Here is a 12,486-nt window from a genome sequence, read left to right on the forward strand (position 1 = left end):
TTAAAGATTGTATGATAAAGTGGGCCCAGAATTTTCAGGAGGTTATAACAATGGACACTTGGGAAAAGATATGGGTCAGAAATGTAAAATTTACACAGGCTCAAAATTTAAGAGAGAATTTTTATAAAATGTTTTATAGATGGCATTTAGATCCTAAAAAATTAGGAAGTATGTATCCGAACTGCCAGCCCAAATGTTGGAGGTGTGGTTGTGAGGATGCAACGTATTATCATATATGGTGGACTTGTAAAAAAAAGTTAAAGCTTTTTGGATTAAAGTTTGGTGGAACATGCAAAAGATATTTAAGAAAAAGATAAGGTTTTCTCCACAGTTATTTCTGTTGGGTATTATTACAGATTGTACTGTCATAGCTACTAAATTGATGTTGAATTTAATTACGGCAGCAAGACTTTTAGTAGCACAATATTGGAAGAAGGAGGAACTGCCTACTATAGAAGAGTGGACTTTGAAAGTTTCAAACCTGGCAGAAATGGCAAAGATTTCAGCATATTTGAAAGAACAATCTCAACAGAGATATATTGTGGAATGGAGAAGATGGATCAAATATATTCAGAATAAATATGGGACTAAAAAGTTTCATTTAGTATTTGAATAAGTATTAGTTTTACATGATGTATTATCAGTTATTCATTATTGGTTAGTAATTTAGTTATGTTTAAGGGGAGTTAAAGCGCGATAGAATTTAATATGTTTTTTTTAGTTAGGTAGCATATTTTAGCTTAAGTTTGTAAAGTTAATACCCTGTATTCAGCTCTGGGAAGTCGGAGGGGAGGGTTAGGGAGGGCAAGGGGGAGGGGAGGGGGAGGGAGGGAGTTTATGTTATTAAAAATGTATTTTAAAACTTTTCAATAAAAAAACAATTTAATGTAATTATCTTCTTTTATTGTTGAACATCTTGCTGTCAAATATATTCACAAGTATTTGACCTTTTTGACTATTTGCAATTCTATTTTTTTGATAATTGCTTTTTTGTTTATCTGTAAAATATTTAGCTATCACTTTAGTTTTTTCTCTATTTATATTTAATCCTTCTATCTCTCCAAATTGCTCTATCTTTTCCAACAGTTTAGGAATCGTCTCTAAAGGTTCCTCTAGAATGAATACTAAATCATCTGCAAATGCTTGCAGTTTATAGGTTTCACCTTTTATTTTCAATCCATTAATTTCTGGATCTTTCCTAATGTTTCTATTTAAAACTTCCAAAGTTAAGATAAATAGCAATGGGGATAATGGACATCTTTGTCTTGTGCCTTTTCATATATCAAAATTCTCTGTATGATCCCCATTTATAATCACTTTTGCTGTTTGTTTCTGATATATTGTCTGAATCGTATTTATAAAGTTTTGACCAAAGTCCATTGTTTTTAGTTGTTGAATCATAAATTGCCAAGAAACATTATCAAATGCCTTTTGAGTGTCTAAAATACTAATGCCAGTTGTTTCCCTGGATGGAGTTCATAATATTCCAATATATCTAATATTACCCTCAAATTATTTTTATTTGTCTCTTTGGCAAAAATCCATTTTGATCTGGGTGTATAAATTTAGTCAAAAATCTTTTCAGCCTCTCAGCTATTATTGAAGTGAAGATTTTATAGTCCACTTTCAGTAGTGATATCGGTCTATAGTTTTTTATCTGGGTCAAATCTGAGTCCTCTTACTAGTCTTCTATTAATGCAGCCAGGACTGCATTGGCTTTTTTTGGCAGATGCATCACACTATTGGCTCATATTTATTTATTTATTTATTTATTTATTTATTTATTTATTTTTATATACCGCCCTATTCCCGAAGGACTCAGGGCGGTTTACAGGGCAAAGTTTAAAAACAATATAAAAGTGGTGATTCACTCAAACCATTATGGACAATATATGCCTTTCCTCCACCTGATCTTTATAACACTTAAAAAATTCAGAACATTTAAAATTCTACACTGGGTCCATTAATCTTGATTTATGTAATAAAATTTTTGTCTGGGTCCTGTGGCAACTTCCTCTGAAGGAAGACATGTTGGATTAAATGCTGGTAAACTGACCTACTGCAGAACTTCTATACCTGCTCATACAGATTGAGCAACAGTAGTTAACTGAGCTAAATTAAAGGAAGGGTGTCATCCTCTTGTTTCTACTTTCTCTAGTAAAATTAGCTGCATCTCTTAAGTAACCTGGAACTAGCTTTAAAAGTAATAGCCGGCCCTTTATAATTTGCCAGTGGAATACTTTACAGATGGATCCAATCTGGCTGCTGGATTTTGTATAGACAAGTACACATAAATCACATCACTGTAATCAAACCTAAAGGTTAGCAGCCTTTACAGCATGCTTTTAAGAGACTTCCTTTCAGAATGGGATTGTTTAAGGATGTCAAATGAGCTGATAAATATTAGAAAATTAGATTTGGATCCTAAAGCATCTTCAAATTGTGGAGATGAGCAATGGCACCTACGGTCTTCTCTTGTTCTACTCTGAAGTTTGTGGTGCTTTTACTAACTTCTAGGCATCTAAATCATGAGTAATGCTAAGAAAGCACAGCCAGGAGATTTTTGGTTTCCCCCAGCCCATTTTTCCCACTATCGAACACCCATACAAATGTTGTTCTTCAAAGCTTACTGCCAGACTCTTGACACTGCCAACTCCACTCCCCTGCTTTTTTTCTTTTCTATTTTCTTTGACAGGATGATTTAAATCAGGGGTCCCCAATCCTCAGGCCCTGGCCCACTTCCCACTTCCCTTTGTCCCTTATGTTCATACACACTGCTCAGGAACCAAACTGCTTGTGTGGTGGGCTGGAATGCATGCGCATGTGTACAGCTTGTACAAGCAGTGCGGGCCTGGTTCCCCTCTCACCCCACCCCCAGCCAGGCCGCCAAGCTGCAAAGGTTGGGGACCACTGATTTAAAACATCCCTGAAAGAATAAACCATTGGATTACTGTTGCTGTGTACTGGATTGTTCAACAGGAACCGCTTTACTGGAGCTTACAAATATAATTATTATTTTTTTTTATTGAAAAGTTTTAAAATACATTTTATCTTTAACAATCCCCCCTCCCCCCCTACCTATCCCTCCCTTCCCCTCCCCCCCTTTCCCCCCTCCCCCCCGACTTCCCAGAGCTAAGTACAGGGTATAAAAACAAAGAACAATCATAAACATCCATATGCTACCAACAATAAATTCTTAAATCTATCACTCTCTAGCTCATATAAGATAACTACAAACAATACTAATATTACATATAAAGAAAAAAAAAGAAATAGAAAGGAAGACTTATTCAAATGCTAAATAAAACTTTTTAGTCCCATATTTGTTCTGGATATATTTAATCCATTTTCTCCACTCCATAATATAACGTTCTTGCGAATGATCTTTCAAATAAGCCGAGATCTTTGCCATCTCTGCCAGGTCAGAAACCTTTAAAGTCCATTCTTCTATAGTCGGCAATTCCTCCTTCTTCCAATATTGACCTATTAAAAGTCTTGCTGCTGTAATTAAATTCAACATCAACTTAGTGTCCACAACAGTAGCATCTGTAATTATACCCAACAAAAACTTTTTCAGCATCTAAAAAAATTAGCGCCGCAGGGATCTGGTTGTTCCTTTCCAAAAACTCTAACACATCAACTATATGCCTCACATTATTTTTCATTTGCCTACCACTAATAAACCCAGTTTGATCCCCATGAATCACCTGTTGCAGAACCCTCATCAATCTGTTAGCCAACACCTTAGCAAATATCTTATAATCTGTATTTAAAAGTGATATCGGTCTATAGTTTTTTACTTGAGTAGCATCTTGGTCTTCCTTCGGAATCAAAGAGATAAAAGCAGTTCTCCAAGATGGAGGCACCTTTCCCCCTCTCTGAATTGTCTGGAACAGTTCCTTTAACGGCTTTATCAACTCCATTTGTAAATTTTTGTAGTAAACCGCAGTCAAACCATCCGTACCTGGCGCTTTATCCAACTTCAATTCCTTAATTGCTATGAGAATTTCTTCTTCTGTTATCAATTGGTTAATCTCCTCTTTTTGTGCTTGCGTAAGAACCGGGATGCTAGCATTCTCCAAATATACATCAATGTCTTTTTCATTAATCTTCTCCTTAGCATATAATTTAGAATAAAAATCCACAAAGGCTTCCTTAATAAGATCCTGTTGAAACACAACCTTTCCCTTATGTTCAATTTTATCTATATTAGAAGCCCTTTGCTTTTTCCTTAGTCTATAAGCTAGCCATCTACCTGGCTTGTTAGCATTGCAAAAAGTATTATGCCTAGCAAACCGCAAGTTGGTTGCCACTTGATCAGCCATCAATTTATCAAATTGTCCTCTTAACAGCTTAATAACCTCCTTAGTCTTCACATCCGATGGGTTCAAAATTAAGACCTTTTCTTTTTCCCTAATTTCATTCTCCAATTCTTTCCTTCTGGCTTCCAAAGTACGTCTGTATTTATTATTCATATATATCAACACCCCTCTCATGTAGGCCTTGCTAGCATCCCAAACCATGTCCATAGAGGTATCCTTATTCATATTAATTTCAAAAAAATCCTTCATCCGCTGTTTACATTCTTCCACATTTCTCTGATTTCTAAACAAATTCTCATTTACGCGCCATGAGCGCCTATCCCTATTGTCCTTATTGATCTCTAACCAAACTGGACTATGGTCCGAAATAGTTCTTGCACAGATCTTTACCTTCTTAATCCTAGAAAAAAAATCATTAGTCAACAAAATAAAATCAATCCTAGAAAAAGATTGATGTCTGTCAGAAAAAAAGTATAATCCTTTTCATGTAGGTGTGTGTCACGCCAAATATCTCGCAATTCCAAGTCGTCCTTCATTTCAAAAAAAGATTTAGGCAATCTGGCATGACTCAGAGCACACTTAAAAGAACCAGCCTTATCCATCTGTACATCCAAAACACCACTCCAGTCCCCCATAAAAATAAACGATTTGTAATCCAATTGAGTAAGCTTTGTATGAAGTGAACTAAAAAAATCAGCTTGTTGTTGATTAGGAGCATACAGTCCAACTAAGAGCGTTTTTTTACCTTCTAACAGCAAATCTATCATAACATATCTTCCTTGCTTATCTGCTTCAATTAATTCCGCTGTTAGAGTACTTTTAACATAGACAACCACTCCATTTTTCTTATTCATCGCAGAAGCAACAAATTGCGTGTCCAACCTTGAGTTCGATAAATACTTTTGGTCCATAACCCTAATATGCGTTTCTTGCAAACATATAACATCAATCTTAAATTGTTTTAAATATTGAAAAACTTTCTTTCTCTTCTGTGGTGAGTTTAATCCATTAACATTCCAGGTTAGAAATTTAGTCGCCATGCGTGGCATCCCGAAGCTTTTGGAGCACATCTTTAATAGCCCCTGTATTTTCTTTGGGCTGCGCTCCTCCCACAGCTTCACTATAAGTACGCTTTGAGAATTCCATAAACTTCTGCTGGTCTTGCTCTTGTACTTGTCTTGCTCGTTTTACAGTGGCACGCGTCAACCTCTGCTCTCCAGCAGCAGCCGATGAAGCTATAATTTGATCCCCTCCAGCACCATTCTCCTCTGTATGTCCACCTTCAGCCTCTTGAGGCTTTCCCTCTCCAGATCCCTTTGCAGCTTCCAGGAGTGATAGAGGGGTTGCTTTTAAAACATTATTGTAGAAATCACGCGCCTGAATCACAGTAACCAGACGATATCTTTTACCTTCGTGCATCACCACCAATCCGACTGGAATCTCCCATCTAAACTTAATATCACATTGCTTAAGTTCCTGTACGAGAAATGCAAAATCCTTCCTTCTCCTTAAAATCTTTGGAGGAATTTCTTTTAGAACCAGAACTTCTTGCTCAGCAACCACAACTTTAGTATCATAAGCAGCTTGAATAACTTCATCTCTAGTTGCTCTCTTTGTAAAATAGACCACCACATCTCTAGGTAACTTCCTCTGCCTTGCAATCCATGAATTTACACGAAAAACTTTATCCATGCCTCCCTCTATTTCAGATGCTGGCTGGCCCAATACTGCTTCCAACTGCTTTAGGTCTTCTTTAGGATTCTCTTTTAAGCCCCTGATTCTAATAGCATACTGCATCTGATGATACTGGACAAGGCTCAATTCTCCGTCCATTTTATCCCTTAAATTTTCATTCTCCAGTACCTTTACTTCTAATATAGTGTTCTTTTGACTAAGATCCTCCACTTTTTCATCCAAACATTGCACACATTCAGCCACGCTTTCCACTGTAGACAAGATGTCTACCCTCATTGCACTAAACTTCTCGTTAAACTTCTCTTCCATCCTCTCCTCCAATTTCTCCAGTTTCTCCTCCAACTTTGCCATCTTAATCATCCAGCATTTCTGACATTACCTGGGATTGCTTTGCAAAGGCATCTTGTAAGTCCTTAAGCGTCAATGCCACAGGAGGTGCAGGAGGAAGCAAAGCTTGCAACGATGTCTGTTGCACCGGGGAAGTTCCCGCACTCCAAAGAACTTTAGAGGAAGATTTAGCCGCCATCTTTCCTCACTTTCACTTGTTGTGCACTTTCACTTTAAGTTTATAAAGTCCACTAAGCTAGAGAGTAAGAATAAAAATCCTCTTCACCTTGACCTCCTGTACCGCTCTGCCTGCTCCTTTTACTCCAAAGTCTTTCCTTCTGGCAGGGGTGGTCGCAAACGCCTGGCTCTGCTCCAAAAATCCCGGAGCAGAGACGCTAAGCAGCTGGGAGCAACCCAGGCTACGGGGGAGTTCAATCCTTCAGCCGCCCAAGCTTTCAGCTCAAGCGGCCCCGGAGAACTCAACCCCTACCTGGGGCCTCACCCCCTCCTCTTCTCCCGAGGAGGGGGCTTCAAATCCACCTAAACAGCTGATCGGCGCTGTTTTAGGTGGAAAAACTCAGCTGTGAAGCGGACAGCCCGAAACGGCTATCTTCGGCGCCGCGCCGCCACCGGAAGTTCCACAAATATAATTATTTTGACTCCTTTTCCCAATAGTTCAATGCTGAAGTACAGGGATAAGAGATAGAGAAAGGAACTGATTGCATGTAAAGAGTAAGGAAGATGATCTTGATAATGATATGTCAGACCTATTACCAAAATGACAAGGAGGAAAACTTGGCTTAAGTCTGAAACAAGAAGAAGGTATACACAAGCAATTCAGGCAGACATCCCCCTAATTCACATGATTATTGGTGTGTGTGTGTTGGGGGGGAGAAGTAACAGTTAGATTTGCATGATTGATGTTAGCCTCACTTATGTAGATCAAATCAAGAAAAGAACTCTACAAGAAGACTAAAACTATCATTACTATTGGCTATAGTAACAGAATCTTGCAAGTTTGACTTTGCTTTATTCCCCCTCCCTTTGTCCCTTGTGTTCAAACGCACTGCTCAGGATAAGGAGCTTTCTAGTTAAAAAAAAGGAATTGGAAATAAAGAAGATGGGAAACTAAGTATAGCTGCAGCTTTAAATTAATACTAAATCACAATTAAAGTGAAAAAAACCAACATTAATCATATCTAATGTAAATTGAATTAATTTACCCAGCAAAACGACATTTTTTTAAAATTTGTAAACAGTATGTTGTCTGGGTAGCATTTATAAGACAATCAATTGATTTCTATAATCTATATTCCATATGTTAATTTCATTTGATTTCCCCTTTCCCCAAAGTATCTTTTTTTGCAAAACATAAGACAATTCTCATTATTTCGATAAACAAGTGTATAGTTTTTCCAATAATCCTATTTGTCATTTTAGTTGCCTTATCATAAATCCTGTTACCGTGCTTATTTCAGCTTATTTCTTCCCCCCCCCCCAAATTCTAAATATTCTTACTAGTGACAATTTTCTCAACAATTAACTACATTTACATTGGTGGATTTAATTCTATTTTTTCCATATAAGCCCTCTCATACTTTTATATTTCTTAATCAAAAAAAGTAGAAAGAGAAAAGAAGAGGAGAGAGACAAAAAAAGAGGAAAGAAAGAAGAAAAAAGAAAGAAAAAGACAAAAGCACTGAGATACAAAAAATAACATACGACTTAAAATATGTATCCCTCCTAATTTAATATACATTTATTCCCTCAATTTCGTATTCTTTTTGACCATAGCTGAGAATGTATTTAATCTATTTAAACTTTAAGCATTCCATTCAGTAGATCTAATCATCTAATCCTTTAACTCTCATTCAAAAGACTTTTTTATGCTTTTCTTATCATCACATTTAAATAACTAAAACATTTGCTTTGTTTAAATCATTTCAACTTTTTTTTACAGAAAGGAAAAAGAAAAAAATATTGTATTAATTTTTTAAAAAATCATCCCTCTAAGAGTAATATATGGGGGGAAAAACAAAAAAAATGGAATAGCAATTTATCTTAAATCACCTTCCTGGGAATTATCAGAATAGCTTAAGACCACTTTAACAGAACTTCTACAGAACTAAAATTACTAATCCAACCTTAACATAATGACAACCCATTTGGTGCATCTCCAGTCACAGAAAATAACAAATATTAAAGATATTATTTGAAATAAGTAAATATTTATTTTACCTTATTTTAGCATGCATAACTTTTTTCACCCGTTAACATTTCTGTATAAATATGTACCTGGAACTGAGTATAGACCTCACTGAAACTCATTTTTGAATAAGTACAGTATATGTAGTATCCTAGATTTTCTTATATGGTATCTCTATAAATATGGGAACTACTATATTAAGAGATGTACCATTTCATTTTTTTAAAAGATCACGTTTCATTCAGGTGTGTTTTTCAGGATAGTACTTCATTGTTCTCTTTCCCAGTGACTTGGTTTCCCAGACAGAAATATTGTATTCAAATGCTAGCTTCATATGATGTTTGCAGCTTGTTCAATTATGACTTTTGTCTTCTGATTTTTATGAACTTTCTTGTTTTTCCCCCTAGGGACTTTGTGCTCAAACATTTTATGGTCACTTGCATTCGTGCAACCATGCCACGTTCAACATGAAGGTAAGCTAAAATCAGTAAATATTTATGATTTAAATAGAATACACACACACATATATATACAGACACACATACACCTACAGACAGTATATATATATTTTTTGTTGTTAGTTGCGGAGTCGTGTGTGACCCATCGCGACCCTATGGACAATGTTCCTCCAGGCTTTCCTGTCCTCTACCATCTTCTGGAGTCCATTGCAGCTCACGCCTACTGCTTCAGTAACTCCATCCAGCCACCTCATTCTCTGTCGTCCCCTTCTTCTATTGCCCTCAATCTTTCCCAGCATTAGGCTCTTCTCCAGTGAGTCCTTCCTTCTCATTAGGTGGCCAAAGTTTTAGCTTCAGGATCTGGCCTTCTAAAGAGCAGTCAGGGTTGTTCTCCTCTAGGACTGACTGGTTTGATCGCCTTGCAGTCCAAGGGACTCGCAGGAGTTTTCTCCAGCACCAGAGTTCAAAGGCCTCAATTCTTTGGTGCTCAGCCTTTTTTATGGTCCAACTTTCACTGCCATACATTGCAACTAGGAAGACCATAGCCTTGACTATACGCACTTTTGTTGACAGGGTGATGTCTCTGCTTTTTAGTGTGCTGTCTAGATTTGCCATGGCTTTCCTCCCGAGGAGCAAGCGTCTTTTAATTTCTTGGCTACAGTCCCCATCTGCAATGATCTTGGAGCCCAGGAAAATAAAATCTGTCACTACCTCCATTTCTTCCCCATCTATTTGCCAGGAATTGAGAGGGCCGGATGCCATGATCTTGGTTTTCTTAATGTTTAGTTTCAACCCAGCTTTTGCACTCTCCTTCTTCACTCGCAACAAGAGACTCTTCAGTTCCTCTTCACTTTCTGCCATTAGAGTGGTATCATCTGCATATCTTAGGTTGTTGATATTTCTTCCGGCAATCTTAATTCCAACTTTTGATTCATCTAGCCCTGCCTTTCTCATGATGTGCTCTGCATATAAGTTAAATAGGCAAGGCGACAATATACAGCCTTGCCGAACTCCTTTCCCAATTTTGAACCAATCAGTGGTTCCATGTCCAGTTCTCACTGTTGCTTCTTGGCCCGCATATAGGTTTCTCAAGAGACAAATAAGATGGTCTGGTACTCCCATCTCTTTAAGGATTTGCCACAGTTTGTTATGATCCACACAATCAAAGGCTTTAGCATAGTCAATGAAGCAGAAGTAGATGTTTTTCTGGAACTCTCTAGCTTTCTCCATGATCCAGCGTATGTTGGCAATTTGATCTCTAGTTCCTCTGCCTCTTCGAAATCCTGCCTGTACTTCTGGTAGTTCTCGATCCACATACTGCTGAAGTCTAGCTTGTAGGATTTTAAGCATAACTTTACTAGCATGAGAAATGAGTGCAATGGTGCAATAGTTTGAACATTCTTTGGTGCTGGCTTTCTTTAGAATTGGAATGTAAACTGATCTTTTCCAATCCTGTGGCCACTGTTGAGTTTTCCAAATTTGCTGGCAAATTGAGTGTAGCACTTTTACTGCATCGTCTTTTAAGATTTTGAATAGCTCAGCTGGAATACTGTCACCTCCACTAGCTTTGTTGTTGCTCAGCTTTTCTAAGGCCCACTTCACTTCACATTCTAGGATGTCTGGCTCGAGGTCAGTGACCACCTCATTGTGATTATCAGGGACGTTAAGCTCATTCTTGTATAGTTCTTCTGTGTAATTTTGCCATCTCTTCTTAATCTCTTCTGCCTCTGTTAGGTCCCTGCCATTTTGGTCCTTTATCATGCCCATTTTTGCATTGAACGTTCCCTTCATCTCTCCAATTTTCTTGAAAAGATCTCTGGTCCTCCCTGTTCTATTGTTTTCTTCTATTTCTTTGCACTGTTCATTTAAGAAGGCATTCTTATCTCTTCTAGCTATTCTCTGGAATTCTGCATTCAATTGGGCGTATCTTTCTTTTTCTCCCTTGCCTTTCGCTTCCCTCCTTTCCTCAGCTATATGCAAAGCTTCCTCAGACAGCCATTTTGCTTTCTTGCATTTCTTTTTCTTTGGGATGGTTTTGGTTGCTACCTCTTGTACAATGTTGCGAACCTCTGTCCATAGTTCTTCAGGCACTCTGTCTATCAGATCTAATTCCTTAAATCTATTTGTCACCTCTACTGTATATTCAACAGGGATATGATTTAATTCATACCTGACTGGCCTAGCGCTTTTCCCTACTTTCTTCAGTTTAAGCCTAAAATTTGCAACGAGAAGCTCATGGTCTGAGCCACAGTCAGCTCCTGGTCTTGTTTTTACTGACTGTATAGAGCTTCTCCATCTTTGGTTGCAGAGCATATAGTCAATCTGATTTCTGTGTTGACCGTCTGGTGATGTCCATGTGTAGCGCCATCTCTTGGGTTGTTGGAAAAGAGTGTTTGCTATGACCATTGTATTCTCTTGACAAAATTCTATCAGCCTGTGCCCTGCTTCATTTTGTACTCCAAGGCCAAACTTGCCTGTTATTCCGGTTATCTTTTGGCTTCCTACTTTAGCATTCCAATCCCCCATGATGATAAGGACATCATTTTTTGGTGTTAGTTCTATAAGGTGCTGTAGGGCTTCATAGAACCGGTCAATTTCATCCTCCTCAGCACCAGTGGTTGGGGCATGGACTTGGACTACTGTGATATTGAATGGTTTGCCTTGGATTCGAACTGAGATCATTCTGTCATTTTGGGGATTGTATCCCAGTATTGCTTTATTTATTTATTTTATTTATTTATTTAGATTTATATACTGCCCTTTCCCAAAGGACTCAGGGCGGTTTACAGGATATTTAAAAGAAAATCAATACAAAAGCTAAAAACAATTAAAAAAGATTACATCATTCCCTGAGAAAAAATAAAAACTCCAGTTAAAGTTAAAAAATTCTCAGCCTGGGCCAGAGAGCTCGAAGAGCCAGGTCTTCAGGTCCCGGCGGAATGAACGGAGGTCAGGGGCAGTCCTAAGCTGGTTCCAAAGGGCAGGCGCGCCCACTGAGAAGGCCCTCCCCCTGGGTGTTACCCGCCGGCAATCTTTAACCGGTGGCACCCTGAGAAGACCCTCCCTGTGGGAGCGCACTGGACGAAGGGAGCTTGATGCTGGCAGCAGGTGTTCCCTCAGATATCCCAGACCCTCGCCATTTAGGGCTTTATAGGTCATCACCAGCACCTTGAATCTCACTCGAAGGGCAACCGGAAGCCAATGCAGCGGTGTTACATGGGAGTATTGGGAAACCCCCATCACAACTCACGCGGCCGCATTCTGCACCAGCTGAAGCCTCCGGGTGGTCCTCAAGGGCAGCCCCATGTAGAGAGCATTGCAGTAGTCAAAACGGGAGGTCACGAGCATATGAGTGACTGTGCGTAGGGCATCTCGGTCCAGATAGGGTCGCAACTGGTGCACCAGGTGAACCTGGGCAAAAGCCCCCCTGGTCACGGCTCCTATGTGATCTTCAAAATTGAGCCATGAATCCAGGAGG

General features: G+C 38.5%; 1 protein-coding gene across 1 annotated transcript in view; it reads left to right on the top strand.

The window, feature by feature from the left end:
* Positions 1-12,486, top strand: part of SPAG16 (sperm associated antigen 16) — a gene marked incomplete at its 5' end in the record, with an annotated part of 372,352 nt that overhangs the window by 276,094 nt on the left and 83,772 nt on the right. Inside the window, one exon of the mRNA XM_081312658.1 lies at positions 8,958-9,023. Within this exon, the coding sequence (XP_081168784.1) occupies positions 8,958-9,023 (66 nt within the window). The remainder of the gene's footprint in view (positions 1-8,957; positions 9,024-12,486) is intronic.

This window comes from Vipera berus (assembly GCF_964194415.1).
Source record: "Vipera berus genome assembly, chromosome: 1".
Lineage (NCBI taxonomy): Eukaryota > Metazoa > Chordata > Lepidosauria > Squamata > Viperidae > Vipera > Vipera berus.